This window comes from Nannobrachium achirus (assembly GCF_963921795.1).
Source record: "Nannobrachium achirus genome assembly, chromosome: 18".
Lineage (NCBI taxonomy): Eukaryota > Metazoa > Chordata > Actinopteri > Myctophiformes > Myctophidae > Nannobrachium > Nannobrachium achirus.
The window spans coordinates 40,102,975-40,118,309 of record NC_137825.1 but is presented as its reverse complement, the minus strand read 5'-3'; the positions used below and the strand labels follow the sequence as shown (position 1 = coordinate 40,118,309).

Genomic DNA, 15,335 nt, shown 5'->3' with positions numbered 1-15,335 from the left:
GTGCGTAATTTGAAACTTGGATACGAGGTTTCTGCCTGTCAGTGACGATATGAACTCAACTGTGACCACGACCCAACAGCACGACATTGAGTGTGATGTTGCTTAATTACATGATTCATTCAATCGAGTCAGCAATGCTACAGGCTCATCCGGATGTCACACTCACACCATCTGACACAATCTGCACAGCACCATATCGGAGAGTGAACCAAATGGAACCAAATGGACCCATATGGCTTTGCACCGTCTCACAGTGCTGAGCGGGTTCTCACTTTTAGTTTGTATGTGTGTACTGTAGTATAGCAGAGTAGAGTAGTCGAACTATTGAGTCAGCATCAACAGCGTTTCAGCACACAACCTACAAGCACACGCACGCACGCGAACACACACACACACACACACACACGCACGCACCCACACCATAATTCTACAGTTACCCCCTCCCACATAGACACACCATAATTCTCCGGCAAGCTGAGTTGGCGCTCAAAAATGCACACCCACCCACACAGAGACAGACACACAGACTCACCCACACATACACACACACACACACACACACACACACACACACACACACACACAATTCTTCAGCAGCCGGCTGAGTTGGCCCACTAAACAGTGACTTCATTGTATAGTTTATGCCAAACAGATTGTAACCCCCTCCTCCTCCTCTCACTCCACTTCTCTCTCTTTCTCTCTCTCTCTCTACCCCACCTCCCTTTCCCTCCTGTCAAACTGTAAAAACAGAGAGAGGAGTGGTCAGTACCTCACTGCTCTCTCTGTATGTGAGTGTGTCTCTCTCCATGTTTTTACAGCGTTGTGGGGCCCAAATGTCCCCGCAAGAGTAGGAAACCGTGTGTGGACACATATACATGATTTAAGAATGGAATAATCTGTGTGTGCTAGTGTGTATCTGCGGGTGGGTGTGTCACTATTTCCTCGCAGCGGCACCAGGAAGTGACTGAGCCTGTGGTTCCCGCTTTTGCTACACTTCAGATTTACTGGTGACTGCTGGCGTGTGTGTGTGTGTGTGTGTGTGTGTGTGTGTGTGTACTCTGTATGGATATCAGAGAGAAGACTTTATAAGTCTCTTGCTGCTGTGGTTGAGAAATGAACTCATCCTTAGTAACGCGGTGACTGCTTATAAGTCAGCCTCCACAGTATGTTCATCATCATGACGTTTTAAAAACGTTCAACCTCAAAGTGGGGTCCGGGACCCCAGGGGTCCTTGGGGGGGTCCCCAGCAAAAGCAGTTAACACAGCATCACAATCTTTTTCACCACTTTATCTATTTATATGTTGGCTATTCAAAAATGGTAGACCGTCCTACAAGCTCATATCTGCTATGCAAATGTTTAAAAGCTAAATCATTCACAACATTAAAAAATAAATAAATCACATTGGGATTGTATCTAAAAGAGCCTGGTCCAGCCTGCAGTACGACCCCCCCCCCCCCCCCCCCTTTGTTTTTTAGGTTGGCCCGCTGGCTTAGGAATTGAACCGTGAACAGCTGAGTGTGTGACCTCATGCTTGGTCTATGTGTAATGTGTTGTTTAGGAGAGAGTGTTCCTGTTCTCCATTACATTGTTGATTATGGTATGATGTTACGTCATATGTTTTATTACACTGACTGTATCACTAAACCAGGATGTTGCCAAAAAAAAGAAAAAAAAGTGTGTGCTGTGCTCTCAATGAAATGTGTAAACACACACACACACACACACACACACACACACACACAGTGACTGTCACAACCTGTCATCTCACCTCTCGCCCCCTGACATGGACTTGATTGTGCTTACAGGTACTAACTTACTCTCACTATGTCTATCCTCTCTCAAACACACGCACGCACGCACGCACGCACGCACGCACGCACGCACGCACGCACGCACGCACGCACGCACGCACGCACGCACGCACGCACGGAGATGCTCACACCTGTCTGCGCTTTGTCTACATCCACACTCCTGCTCGGGGACATGGATATACATGTGGATGACAGCACCAACACATTTGCAACAGAGTTTCTGTCGCTTTTGGAGTGCTTCAATTTCACCCAGCATGTACATGGCCCCACCCATGACAGAGGCCACACATTGGATTTGGTCTATTCCATCGGCACACCCCTCTCCAATCTGGAGGTCCTGGAACTGGGCTTCTCTTCTCTATGTGTGTGTGTGTGTGTGTGTGTGTGTGTGTGTGTGTGTGTGTGTGTGTGTGTGTGTGTGTGTGTGTGTGTGTGTGTGTGTGTGTGTGTGCGCGCAATCTGGCAAGCCATCGTCAAAGAAAGGGGAATGCCCACTCGGTCTGTACCTCTTCCTTCAGTGGCGTAAGCCATCATGACTGTCTCGAGAGAATGGTGTGTTTGTGGTTTCTATGTGTGTGAAGGCATTCTATTTATGTGTGTGCAATGCGCATTCTTCGACTTAAATGCATGACAGAGTGTGCGAAATGTGCATGTACAGTAAGTACGAGTATGTGTGTGTGTGTGTGTATGTGTCTGTGTGTGCGCGCGAGTGCATGCGTGTGCATGTGGTGGCCTTCTTTGGTTAAATAGGACGGGCCTCTAGGGACAGCATGATCAGCCCTGGGAATAAAATATAACTAAAATACATTTAAAATGACACACACACACACACACACACACACACACACACACACACACACACACACACACACACACACACACACACACACACACACACACACACACACACACACACACACACACACACACACACACACACACACACACACACACACACAGTACAGCCATAAATCTGTCTCAGCTCCATACCTGCTATGAGAGGTGATCATTGCTAAAACATACAGTATGGACAGCTTCCTGGCACATGAGGGCTGTTTGACCGTTGTGTTTTCTATTCAATAGAGACGTACAGTAACGCGCGCTGACATCCACTATGTATCTTCAAATATAGAGACATGGGGAATAATCTTGTCCGAGTTGGCTAAAGCCACAATTTGGGGATTTAGCACTTAGCAAGGGGCGTTCCCATGCCAAAGTTGCTATTTTTGGACACATGCCTTATCCCTAAAACACCAGTGCTACCTTATTTTGGGCGTTACAATTGTGTTTATATAAGATCATGGTCTGTTCAAAGAAGACAATGATTTGTGGCATGCATGATGCCATTCGCTCGATTCAGTTTCATTAATTGATTGCGCAGGAAATAATGAATGTATTACAGTAATATCTCTATAATCAGTAACCTGTACAGTAGGTGATACTTATGTCTATGAATTGTCTGCAATAGTCAGTGAGCAGAACACAGTGTTCCTGCCAACACAATGCAAGCATCAGTGTTAAGCTACACAGCAGAGGGCTGAGACACACACACACACTTTGTAAACACTCTATACTCACACAAATGCAAACACACACCCACATACGGACAAACTGGAACACACAAATAAACCCACACATAAACACAAAGACGTCACACTCATGTCACACCAAATGAGTACTACCACTTCCACAGCACACACACACACACACACACACACACACACACACACACACACACGCGCACGCACACACGCACGTGAGTGTGTGTGTGTGTGTGTGTGTGTGTGTGTGTGTGTGTGTGATGTGATCTATGATTCAGTGGCGAGAGTGCTCAGCTATGAAATTGCTTAGTGAGGCAGACTGCTGCAGCGCACACACACACACACACACACACACACACACACACACACACACACACACACACACACACACACACACACACACACACACACACACACACACACACACACACACACACACACACACACACACACACACGTCTTATTCTCTCCCCTGATGATGTATGGCAGGAAGCAGCAGCACTACTAGCCTTCCTGCCCGGCTGCATACAGTAGATACATGCCATTTGCCTGGACACTTCTGTCTGCTCTGAAGCACCTCGTCTGACCATGAGCCCACATTCCGGTGTTTCTGTTTATTGCAGGCTGTGGCGGCTGGGAATGAATCCATCCAGCTCTAGCAGTGTCCAGAGGGTGTACTTTACTTGTACACATGGAGCTGCCTCACATGCTAGGGAAACAGGAGATAGCCTCCTGACCTACACTAAGGGCCACATGGCACAGGAACCCTCGCTTCCCAAGGCTACTTAACTCACAGGCTAAAAACTCCTACTGTAACTCCTCACATGCCCACCGTGAGCTTGTAGTGTGCGTGCGTGTGCATGTGTATAACTGTATGTGTGTGTGTGTGTGTGTGTGTGTGTGTGTGTGTGTGTGTGTGTGTGTGTGTGTGTGTGTGTGTGTGTGTGTGTGTATTATTTATGTATAGTGTTGATTTCCTCTACGAAAAATGTCAGTCGACTACCTTTTTTTTTCACTGACGTATGGTGACTAAAACCAAGACTAGATATATTGACAATTTCGTCAACAAATAAAAACTATAATAAATGTTAGGGAGGGACTAGTGGAGAAGAGATCCAGTAGAACTGAAAGACAAGTCATTTTATATTTGGTTGCGCTCTGAAAATCATCCATTACGACGCCATCAAGGCCCGCCAAAATAACATTTTAGTCGACAAAATCAACTATAGATTTAGTCGACTAAAATTGTATATTTATTTAGTCGGCTAAAACTAGACTAAAATATGACTAAAACTAAATGGAATTTTAGTCAAAAGATTAGAACTAGAACTAAATCAAAATGTGTGTGTGTGTGTGCGTGCGTGCGTGCGTGCGTGCGTGTGTGTGTGTGTGTGTGCAAGCGTGCGTGCGTGCGTGTGTGCGTGCGTGCGTGTGTCATTACCTGGTATTGTTGGTAGGCTGAGTGGTCAGGCAGGAAGTCCAGCTGTCTGTCTAACAGGAACTCCACTGCCGTTACTGAGGACAGCAGGTTCTTTCCAACCACTGGCTTGAACGACTGAGGAGGACAAGAGAGGAGAACACAAGGTCACCACATGGCTCTGATGGAGCTCCTCACACCACATAAACCCACCTCACAGGTTCACTTTCAGAGGCCTCAATTGGGTATGGCAAGGTATGGCTGCTGCCTTACCTTGGCTACAGGGGGAACTTCTTAAAATAAATTCATCATGCCTGTTGCTAAGGTATGGTCAACATGACTGGTGTTTTGCACGTGCGAAGGCGTGCAAGGTGTGCAAGGTAAAAATCTAAAGTGACACAGATGCTTTCCAGGTCTAAATGGGTTAAGAGAAATGCTATCGTTCTGCCAGCAATGTACACAAACATCTGGGTTGAAAACAAACTACAATAATGTGCCTTCGTTCTCTCTCCCTAACCGCTATAGCGCTATTTTATACTTTGTTAAACTGTATAAGACATAATGTGACGCGTTCTGAGCATGTTAGATCTGCTAGTTGTGTTAATTATGTAAATGTTTGCCGACAACAGCTGATCTTCAAGCTAACAACATTATGGACAATACTCCCCTGACAGTGTGGTGTAAAAATCATGACTTCATCCACTGTACTTGTGTTGTTAAATTATTATGAGGCTGGAACAATGAGATGATGTCCTGTGAAGGGAACAGTGCATGCAGAGTACACGAATTGGTTCTTGTGTTGACCCCAGAAGGAGACAAAAGTTGTTCCCAGACTCATTCCTTGGAAAACGTTCAGTCAGAAGCCGTATTCGTTAATGAGCCTTATGTTCCGTGTTCGCTTGCTGGGGGACATGGAATGCCGTCAATACAACAACAACAACAAAAAAAGACTATGAAGCTTGCCGTCAAATTGCCAACAACAACTATGCCACCATACAAGATCTGTGCTCGATTTCATATGACATGGCTGTCAAGTAAGGAATGCCCCTACAACAGTGGAAACGGTGTGCTTGACAAAGACAGAGAAACAGAGATAACTAGAAGCAGTGCTCTTCCGAGCACAGGTCTCCACCAGGCCACACAAATCGGCCTGTTATAGCGCCACCATTAGGGCCATTTGAAAACTTTGGGGCAGAGGTTCTGAATTGGCATCCAGGGAGTGTGTGTGCTCATTTTGGCAGCGACCGGGCCAACGGCGCCGGAGATTAGCTGTACACAAACTGGGAGGACGAATCGGCCTGTTATAGCGCCACCATGAGGGCCATTTGAAAAATTTGGGGCAGAGGTTCTGAATTGGCATCCAGGGAGTGTGTGTGCTCATTTTGGCAGCGAACGGGCCAACGGCGCCGGAGATTAGCTGTACACAAACTCAGGACGAATGGGCCTGTTATAGCGCCACCATGAGGGCCATTTGAAAAATTTAGGGCAGAGGTTCTAGATTGGCATCCAGGGAATGTGTGTGCTCACTTTGGCAGCGACCGGGCCAACGGCGACTGAGATTAGCTGCACACAAACTGCGAGGACACACACACACGGACGGACACACGGACACACGGACGGACGGACGCACGGACGGACGGACGGAGGGGAAAACATACTCTCCCCTCAGCCTTCGGCTGGTGGAGACAAAGATGGATGTAAAACAAGCTGGAAAAAGAAAGAGAGAGATGAGGGGAGCTGGAAGTGCTGAGAAGCCAAAAGGGATGGAGAAAATGCAACGAGCCAAAGGAAACAAGAGAGAGAGAGAGAAGAGAGAAAGAAACTGGGATGAATAAATTAATGAGTAGAGGAAGTCTGACAGTTCAAAGGCAGTATACCACACTTTGATGTTGCCTTCTTTCTCCCACACACACACACACACACACACACACACACACACACACACACACACACACACACACACACACACACGCACACGCACACGCACACACACACACACACACACACACACACTGATGTTGTGTGTCAGCCTGCAGGCCTGTGCTCAGCTGTTACTGCAGCGATATGACAGAGAGAAAGAGAGGGGGGGGGTAGACAAGGGGCAGAATATTGTAAGCAAGGGAGTGAAAGCAAGAGAGATAGATTGGCTCGCACAGTAGCTTTTCAACAGCAATGGGGATTGGAACGCGTTGTAAACAAGATTGTGATTGGATAAATGAATAACGACCAATAACGGCCAATAATAACACTACAGCAATTCTATTCAAATGGCTTTGTCACTGGGCATTCTGATTAGAAGTTATAGCAGCGATTTTGGATGGGCATCTTTGTAAAATGCAATTTCCTAAAAAACATATTAAGGCTGATGTATACTGTAGGCTACTTGGTTGCATTACATGTTGACCAAAACGTATTCATTTTTAAAATACGTTTTTGTTGTCCGTCTAATAAACTATAAATCAGCTGCCAAATCTGTAAATGAGGTGAGGCTTTGAGGTGAGGCACTTTAAAACAGGAGTTTGTACAAGAAATATGTGTGTATTTACATTGCAAAGCTTCCTATGTTAAGTCAACAGAGCACAAAAGGCAAGGTTCACTGGCACCAGGTTTGGTCTGCTACCAAGAGGAAGTAAGTACAAGTTTAGAGATCAACCAAAAGGGGAACTACCTATGTGTGTGTGTGTGTGTGTGTGTGTGTGTGTGTGTGTGTGTGTGAGTGTGTAGTGTACCGTGGTTACGTAACGAGGTCGGTGTGGTGATACAAAACGTTGTGTGAGTATGAGAACGGTGACTGCTGTGACCCGCACAGCCTCAGTAACACACACCCAAGGTATTTGCAGTTCATGTGTGTAAGCAAAACATGATACTCAGTCAGGCTCTATGTCTGTCTGTCTGTCAATATGTCTGCCTTTTTCTCTCTCTATCACGTTACCCATTTAAAGTGCCGTGCCCTCTCTTTTTCCTCTCTCTCTCTCTTTCTCTCTATTGACTATAACACCTGACCTCAAATATGGTTGGTAACTTAGCCTATGTCTTTGGATGACAACACGGGAATTAGTTTTACAGGCTCAAGTCACTACAGAGGACTATTATGTTATGCTCAATGACTATTATTTTCTATATTTTATCCAAAGATTACAGTTGCAGTTCGTGGCATTTCGGGACGCAACTTTTTAGACACGTTGCAAAACAAAGTTGCAGCGGCGGCAATAACGACGTGTAATAAAGCCATAAAGTGTTACAACATCTACGGAGAGATACTGCAGTTGTGGAAAGGCTCCCATTTTATGAGTGAATAGCTGCCACACTGTTGCCAAATGCTGATCTTTTATCGGCTGTCAAGAGGAAGTGGTGAGTGAGCAGGCCGTCTAGAGAGACACACGCCCTAGGACGCAGAGCGTGTCGAGTATTCAGTTATACTTGGACATGTTGTCACACGTGGGTCTTCAACAGGGGGTCCTCAAGAGTTACTACAGCAATTTTTTGTGTGATAGGAACTTCTTTTTTCTTTTATTTACATTAACCACTTGAATCCTAGCAGCACTATTTTGGTGTGAGCTCGTAGTTCGGCTATTTTCGGCAAAGTGTTGGTGTTGAGGGACAAAAGAGCAGAAGGTCAAGTTTACTACCAGGGGTTTAAGGGGTAAAATATCTGAATACACAATAACCTGAATCCAACCATATTCATAGAAAAGATGATGTGTACTGTAAAACAAACAAAAACATTAGTTTAATCTGCAACGCCATACAGTCCAGTCCAGTAAGTACTTCATGTCTCTCTCAGCTAAGGGGTCCTTGGCCTGAAAAAACATTGAAGACCCATGCTGTAACAGATTCCTTGGTGCCAGTGCAGCACGGCACAGTAGGCAAAATGGACGACCCTGCAAACGACAGCTACCGCAGCAAATACAGGTGCGGTAGGGTGCACGCGCACGCAGCACGCTGACAGATAATGTACAACAATGGCTACTGGTGTAGTGCTAAAGCCCAATGGAGGCAGAAACAGATGCACTGTGTGAGAGAGACATTTACGACTGCTGCCACTGGACGTGCTAATGCAAGATCGATGGGGGACAACAACGTGGGAGCTCTAGTCTACAATAGCTACTGTAATACTGCAGTGTGCTAATGTACGCTAGATGCATGAGAGACTTCCATTTGACTAATGCATCTGTCCTATTAGCACTGCAGTGCCACAATGTAGGACAGATGCATGCAGGGCTTTACAGTACATCTGGCCAACACACCACAGCTCTAATATACAGTAGGGATAGGACGATATGAACGTCTCATGTCCCGATTATTGTGACCGAAGAAATTGCGATTTACGATATTATTGCGATAATCAAAATACCCGCAACATCCATCATCCGGGGGTGGAACATGCAGTTGTGAGCTTGTAGATCGGCTATTTTTGGGCAAAGAGATTTGTTAAAGAGTGAAAAAAAAAAATACTGTATCAAGTACGTTATTTTCAGGTTCGTTTGACCAATTATAGTGGGTTTAAATGTTACCAGATATGCAGTAAGGTGAATTGATCGCAATGTATGGATAATTTCACGATAAATTAAAATCTCCATGCAGGATACGATTATTGTGTTGTTTTTTTATCACAATAAACGATAATAACGTTTATCGTCCCATCCCTAATATACAGTAGTATTCTACAACACCGAGCCGTGTTGGAACCAACGCGGCATCAATCATAATACAGTTGTGCAATGTAGGGGGTTGTGTACAACAGCAACTTCTGTACGTCCCAAACATGGGGTTTGAGAACGAAAGGATTTTTGGCCAGTAGTCTGGCAAGGAGGAGGTATTTGGAACAGATGCAGGATACGAGCAATACATAATACAAGCTGAAGCTTCTTCTCGGCTATGCTCCGTCTGCAGCACAAGACATTTCTAGGACGTGTAAATTTAGAACTGCCCACACACACGCGCACGCAAGCGTGCACACACACACACATGCACACAAACATGCACGCACACACACACACACACACACGCACGACCACACACACACACACACACACACACACTCTCTCACCCACAAGGGTCTTCCCACACACTCACTAACACACAGAAAACTAAGAGCTTTGAGGATATTTTGGTGTTGTGTTTCAACCAGAAGGATAACTTTAAACAGAAAGGGGCAATGCCAAAACTATGTCATCATTAACAGAGTTCTGGAGCAACTGGTAAACAATGCTCCACATTGCTTTCAAGTGGTTTTTTAAACAGGTCCAGATTTGAGTCTTTCACAAAATCACACTTGCAGTTCTCTGTTCTCTGACTGGTCAGAGGGAGTATAACCTATTGATGAGACTGTCAGGGGCATTAACATTAACAATGGTGTGTATAAAGAATATAAAAACTTAGATATATAGCCGTCTACAAGCTCTAATGCCTCGCGAGGGGTTGTGAGCTTGTAGATTCATTTACCGAAAACTTTTAAAAGTTGAAATACGGAGATATTTAGTTATGCTGCTATACAGTAGATGTTGTCTTTGAATGTGATCCAAAATGGGTTAGCAGATTCAGTTTGTGATGGCTCCCTATGTATCATCAAGAACAATGTATTTTCCCTCTCATCCCACAGCCACTGACTCCACTTTTATTTGGTTCACAGGCTGTTTGATTCATACGGCGCATTAGTAATATTATAGGATTAGCTAATGCAAGTAATATTTCATAAAGACTAGGCGATTCCCCAGTAAACTGAAAGAGCCAAGGTACAGTAGCTATTTGTAGCCTTACTGTGATCTCTAAACATTAGTAGCAGTCGCTCTCTTCCTCAAACTGAAAAAAGCTCCCTCCCTGCTAAGATCATGCACAGACGCACGCACACATACACACATGTCCTAGTCACAATTGGGGCACATCTGCCACAGTGTGCCAAGGAGAGAAGCATGCTGTCACAATGCATTTTAATTTAGACAGCAGGGGACACACACACACACACACACACACACACACACACACACACACACACACACACACACACACACACACACACACACACACACACACACACACACACACACACACACACACACACACACACACACACACACACACACACACACACAAAAATACGGTAGCCTACATTTTTAGATTACATGCAAATAAGCAAACAGACACACAAACAAATTCTGTTCACCATTGCTCCTCTGCAAATAACACACACATGACTGACCTGCATGCGTCATAGGGAAATCTCACACACATACACAAACACACACACACACACACACACACACACACACACACACACGCACACAAACAAACAATAACTCATTTCACAGCGTAGAAACATACTTTACATGTAGGAGAAGAAAAATAACCTGGACACACACACTGCCAGCCAATACACAACACATTGGTCGCTTCTCCGCACAAAAAAGGCATATTGTTATTTATTTTTATTTGGGTAATTAATGCCCTACTTGATCGTACAGTGTCACACAAAAGTATCAAAAGTAGCTGATCTGCAAGCTCGAAATGCCAAGAGACACATTTCAAGCTAGATCTGCTACTTTTGCTGTTTTTGAATTTGAATGCTGAACAGTCACAGTTTTGGACATAATGAAGTTTCCACACATTCTTTTTGTATTTATCATTTAAAAAATAATTTCAAATATTGAAAATAGCTGATCTACAAGCACACAACACCTCGCAACCCCGAGGCGTTGTGTGCTTGTACATCGGCTATTTTCACTAGTTTTGTGCGACCGTCTTGTATGATGAAGCAGGGCTTTACCTTTGCGGAAAAAAACTCTGCCCGACAAAGACGTTATACGACAACGCTCACATCACAACGTGTCGCCATGTGACGAGTGACACTGGCACACAACAAAGATTAAAGTCACAATGAAACTTCCACCACAGTGTGACGATTAAAAAATACATGAGTAGAAACGCACTGTACTAACAGAAACCTCTCTCTCTCATTCTCTCTTTCTATCGCTTTCTTTAACCCATTTAGGCCTAAAATTATTGAATGCTTTAACTACTGAAAAATAGCTGATCTACAGTGCCGCGCTGTGAGCTTGTATATCTGCTATTTTTCAATAGTTAAAGCATAAAATAATGATACACAATAATGTGTACCCAGCTGCACTGGTACAACTGTACCAGGACCAGAACTCTGTTTTTTAAGTCATTGTCTTCTCTGGGCATGTGGGGAATGCAAGCTCCATGTTCTTTCAAAACAATACAAGCAGCAGCCTGAGAATCACACTCTCCACTGCTATTTATTACGCCTCTGGAGGCTACTTCCTGTCAGCACAGGAAGACGGTAATCCACCGCTTCCTGGTTTTCTCCATACCATTCAGATTAAGTCTCAAGTTTTGTTTGAGACTTGCAGTAAGTAAGCACACGGCACACACACACACACACACACACACACACACACACACACACACACTCGCACCACTACTGTACTAGTGAGGTGTGTGTGTGTGTGTGTGTGTGTGTGTGTGTGTGTGTGTGTGTGTGTGCATGTGCGTGTGCATGCGTGTATGCTTTTACAGCTCTAGGCTATGAGAAGGATTCCTCTCCATTTTTTCCAAATGAGCCTGAAACAAAAGCTAACTGTGTCCATGCCAAAAGACAGAGAGAGAGAGAGAGAGAGGGGGGGGATACAGAGAGAGGTACATGAAGCAAAGGGAGAGAGAGAGCAAGAGACACATGGAAAGGGAGAGAAAAAGACATGTGCATAAGAGAGTAATGGAGAGAGAGAGCGAGAGAGAGAGAGAGAGTTGTCTCCGCACCAATGCCACTCTCTCTTCCCCTATAGATGACCTTCAACTCCTGAATCCAGCAAACAGCATGCACGCACACACACAGTCCCGTACATATGTACAGATCAACAGTGAGATAGATTATCAACACACTGACACACAGACAGACAGAGAGGGCGGTGCGGGAGGGGCAGGCCAGACACACAGACATGGACAGCCACAGATAGGCAGAGCGAGAGGAGGCAAATATAGAAAACAATAGATAGAAATGAAATGCACCCAGGCACCCAGACACACTGTCTACTGTATGGACACAGCATCAACTCACTAAGTCAGTCAGTAAAAGCAAGGTGGGTCAGCCCAGGGGAATAGCTTCAAAGCGTGCATGCATGTGTGCGTGTGTGTGTGCGCGCGTGTGTGTGTGTCATAATTAGAAGCAGAACAATGCTGCACTGATGAGCGCTCTTTTCTAAGTGGGTCAGAGTGCAACCGCTCCTCCTCAACACACACACACACACACACACACACACACACACACACACACACACACACACACACACACACACACACACACACACACACACACACACACACACACACACACACACACACACACACACAGTGGTTTAGGCAGGTTGCGTTCTAATCAGCTTATTGGATCGATGGTAAATGATTTGACTTGTCAAAACACAGCTGCCCCGACACACACACACACACACACACACACACACACACACACACACACACACACACACACACACACACACACACACACACACACACACACACACACACACACACACACACACACACACACACACACACACACACACACACAAAATATATCCTACTACAGTAGCGCAGACACAACAGCATGATAAGAAGCATTATCTACTGTAGTTGGGCAAAACAAAACATTAGCCTCTCTGGAAGATAAAGCCACACATTTTAGCATGAGCCCTGTTTGTTTTCAACTTGGTGATAGGCCTGTCACAATTGTTACATAATCATCTAATCGCAATTATCTGACATAATCGCAATTATTTTGTCATAATCGTCATAATCCTTTACATGTTGAACAAATGTTTATATACTGTATTATCAAACATTGTCGAAAATAGTGGAAATAGCTGATCAATAAGCTCACAAGTTGTGAGTTTGTAGATTGGCTATTTCCACTATCAATGTTCTTTTTTAAGTATAAAGTTGTCAAATACCGGTATGTCAGTCATTTCTTTGTATATTTAGGTTATGTGTCATATCTGCCATGTGCAACTTCAAAGCCTACCAGCCAAACAGAAATGTAATGGTCAACGACAAAAAACACAATTAAATTGTTAATCGCAATTATTTGAATGACAATTACGGTAATCGTCATGTAAAATGTCATAATCGTGACAGCCCTACTTGGTGTTTGCAGGTTGACACCCGGGATGTCATTGAGCAGCAGCCAGCAGGCTAGAGCTAAAAGCACAGTGGCAGTGACTCCCATGTACACACAGTAGCGTCGAAACCTCGGTCATGTTTTGCACGTTAAATATTCAATCACTTGAACCCCAGCGTCCTATTCCTAAAGTCAAATATTCACACCAGTGCAAAATCCTTCCCAGAATACATTCAACACAAAGTCGTTGGACATTGCAGCCACACTCTAGGAGCGTATCTGCTTTCAACCACCTAAAACCCTAATATACTTAATTGACCGCGGGGTCCCCCAGGGCTCTATACTAGGTCCCGTAGTATTTCCCCAAATCTCTTCGACGGAAATAGCCATTCACACTGGGACGAGTTTTGAGCTTGTAGATCAGGTGTGTTGTTCACCGAATGTTCCACTTGGTTCCAATTGTATACTGTCAGAGTTATGGGGAGACCTTGAAATGTAAAAGTTTGAGAATCATTGGTTTATAGTAAAGAGCAATACGTCAAATGGCAACAGTGCTGTTTTTGACAGCAAATTTTGATTTAGTTTTAGTTTTAAATAATCATGAGATTTATCATGAGATTTTAGTTGACTAAATCTACAGTTGATTTAATCAACTAAAATGTATTTTGGCAGGCCTTGATGGCATCGTAATGACTGATTTTACACTTGGTTGCATGCTGAAAATAGCCGATCTACAAGCTCACAACGCGTCACGCTGCGACGCGTTGTGAGCTTGTAGATCGGCTATTTTCAGCAAGCAACACCTGAGAGCAACCAAACATAAAATGACTTTCTCCTCCACTAGTCCCTCCCTAACATTTAGTCTAGTTTTTATTTTGTTGACGAAATTGTCAATATATTTAGTCTTAGTTTTAGTCATCATCACAGCTTAGTTTTTATATCATTTTATTTAGCTTTCATCAGTGAAAAAAACGCAGTCAACACACATTTTTCGTCATAGTTTTAGTCGACGAAATCAACACTGAAAGGCAAAATGCCAGTAGAGAAGGTGTGGATAAAATGAACACCAGTGTATGCTCGCGCACCTTACAGTACTGTATGTCACCAATAAAAAAAACGCCCACCGTGACAAGCTGTCCCCAACCTGGCTCATGTGACTCCACTGGAAATAAAGTCTGCTACTGTACCTGTCAATACAGAAATGAATCAGCGGCCCACTATAATGACTAAATCAAATGCCCTACTTGATCATACTACAGCGCCACACGAAAGCATCAAGCAGATCTTCAAAATGTGGCGTAAAGCGTTTGGGGTTGCCGATCTGCTCCTTTTGGAATTTTTAAATTTGATTCCTGTAGTAAAATAACAGTTTTTAACAGGTTTTTGAGGCTTCCACCAGAAAGAGAAGATAGGTTTTTAGAATGAATGAATGAT

General features: G+C 44.3%; 1 protein-coding gene across 4 annotated transcripts in view; it reads right to left on the bottom strand.

Annotated features, from left to right (window-relative positions):
• jmjd1cb (jumonji domain containing 1Cb) overlaps positions 1-15,335 on the bottom strand; it is a 181,239-nt gene that overhangs the window by 61,592 nt on the left and 104,312 nt on the right. For all 4 annotated transcript variants that reach the window (XM_080748284.1, XM_080748286.1, XM_080748285.1 and 1 more), the window contains exon 3: positions 4,796-4,909. In XM_080748284.1, the coding sequence (XP_080604410.1) occupies positions 4,796-4,909 (114 nt within the window). The remainder of the gene's footprint in view (positions 1-4,795; positions 4,910-15,335) is intronic.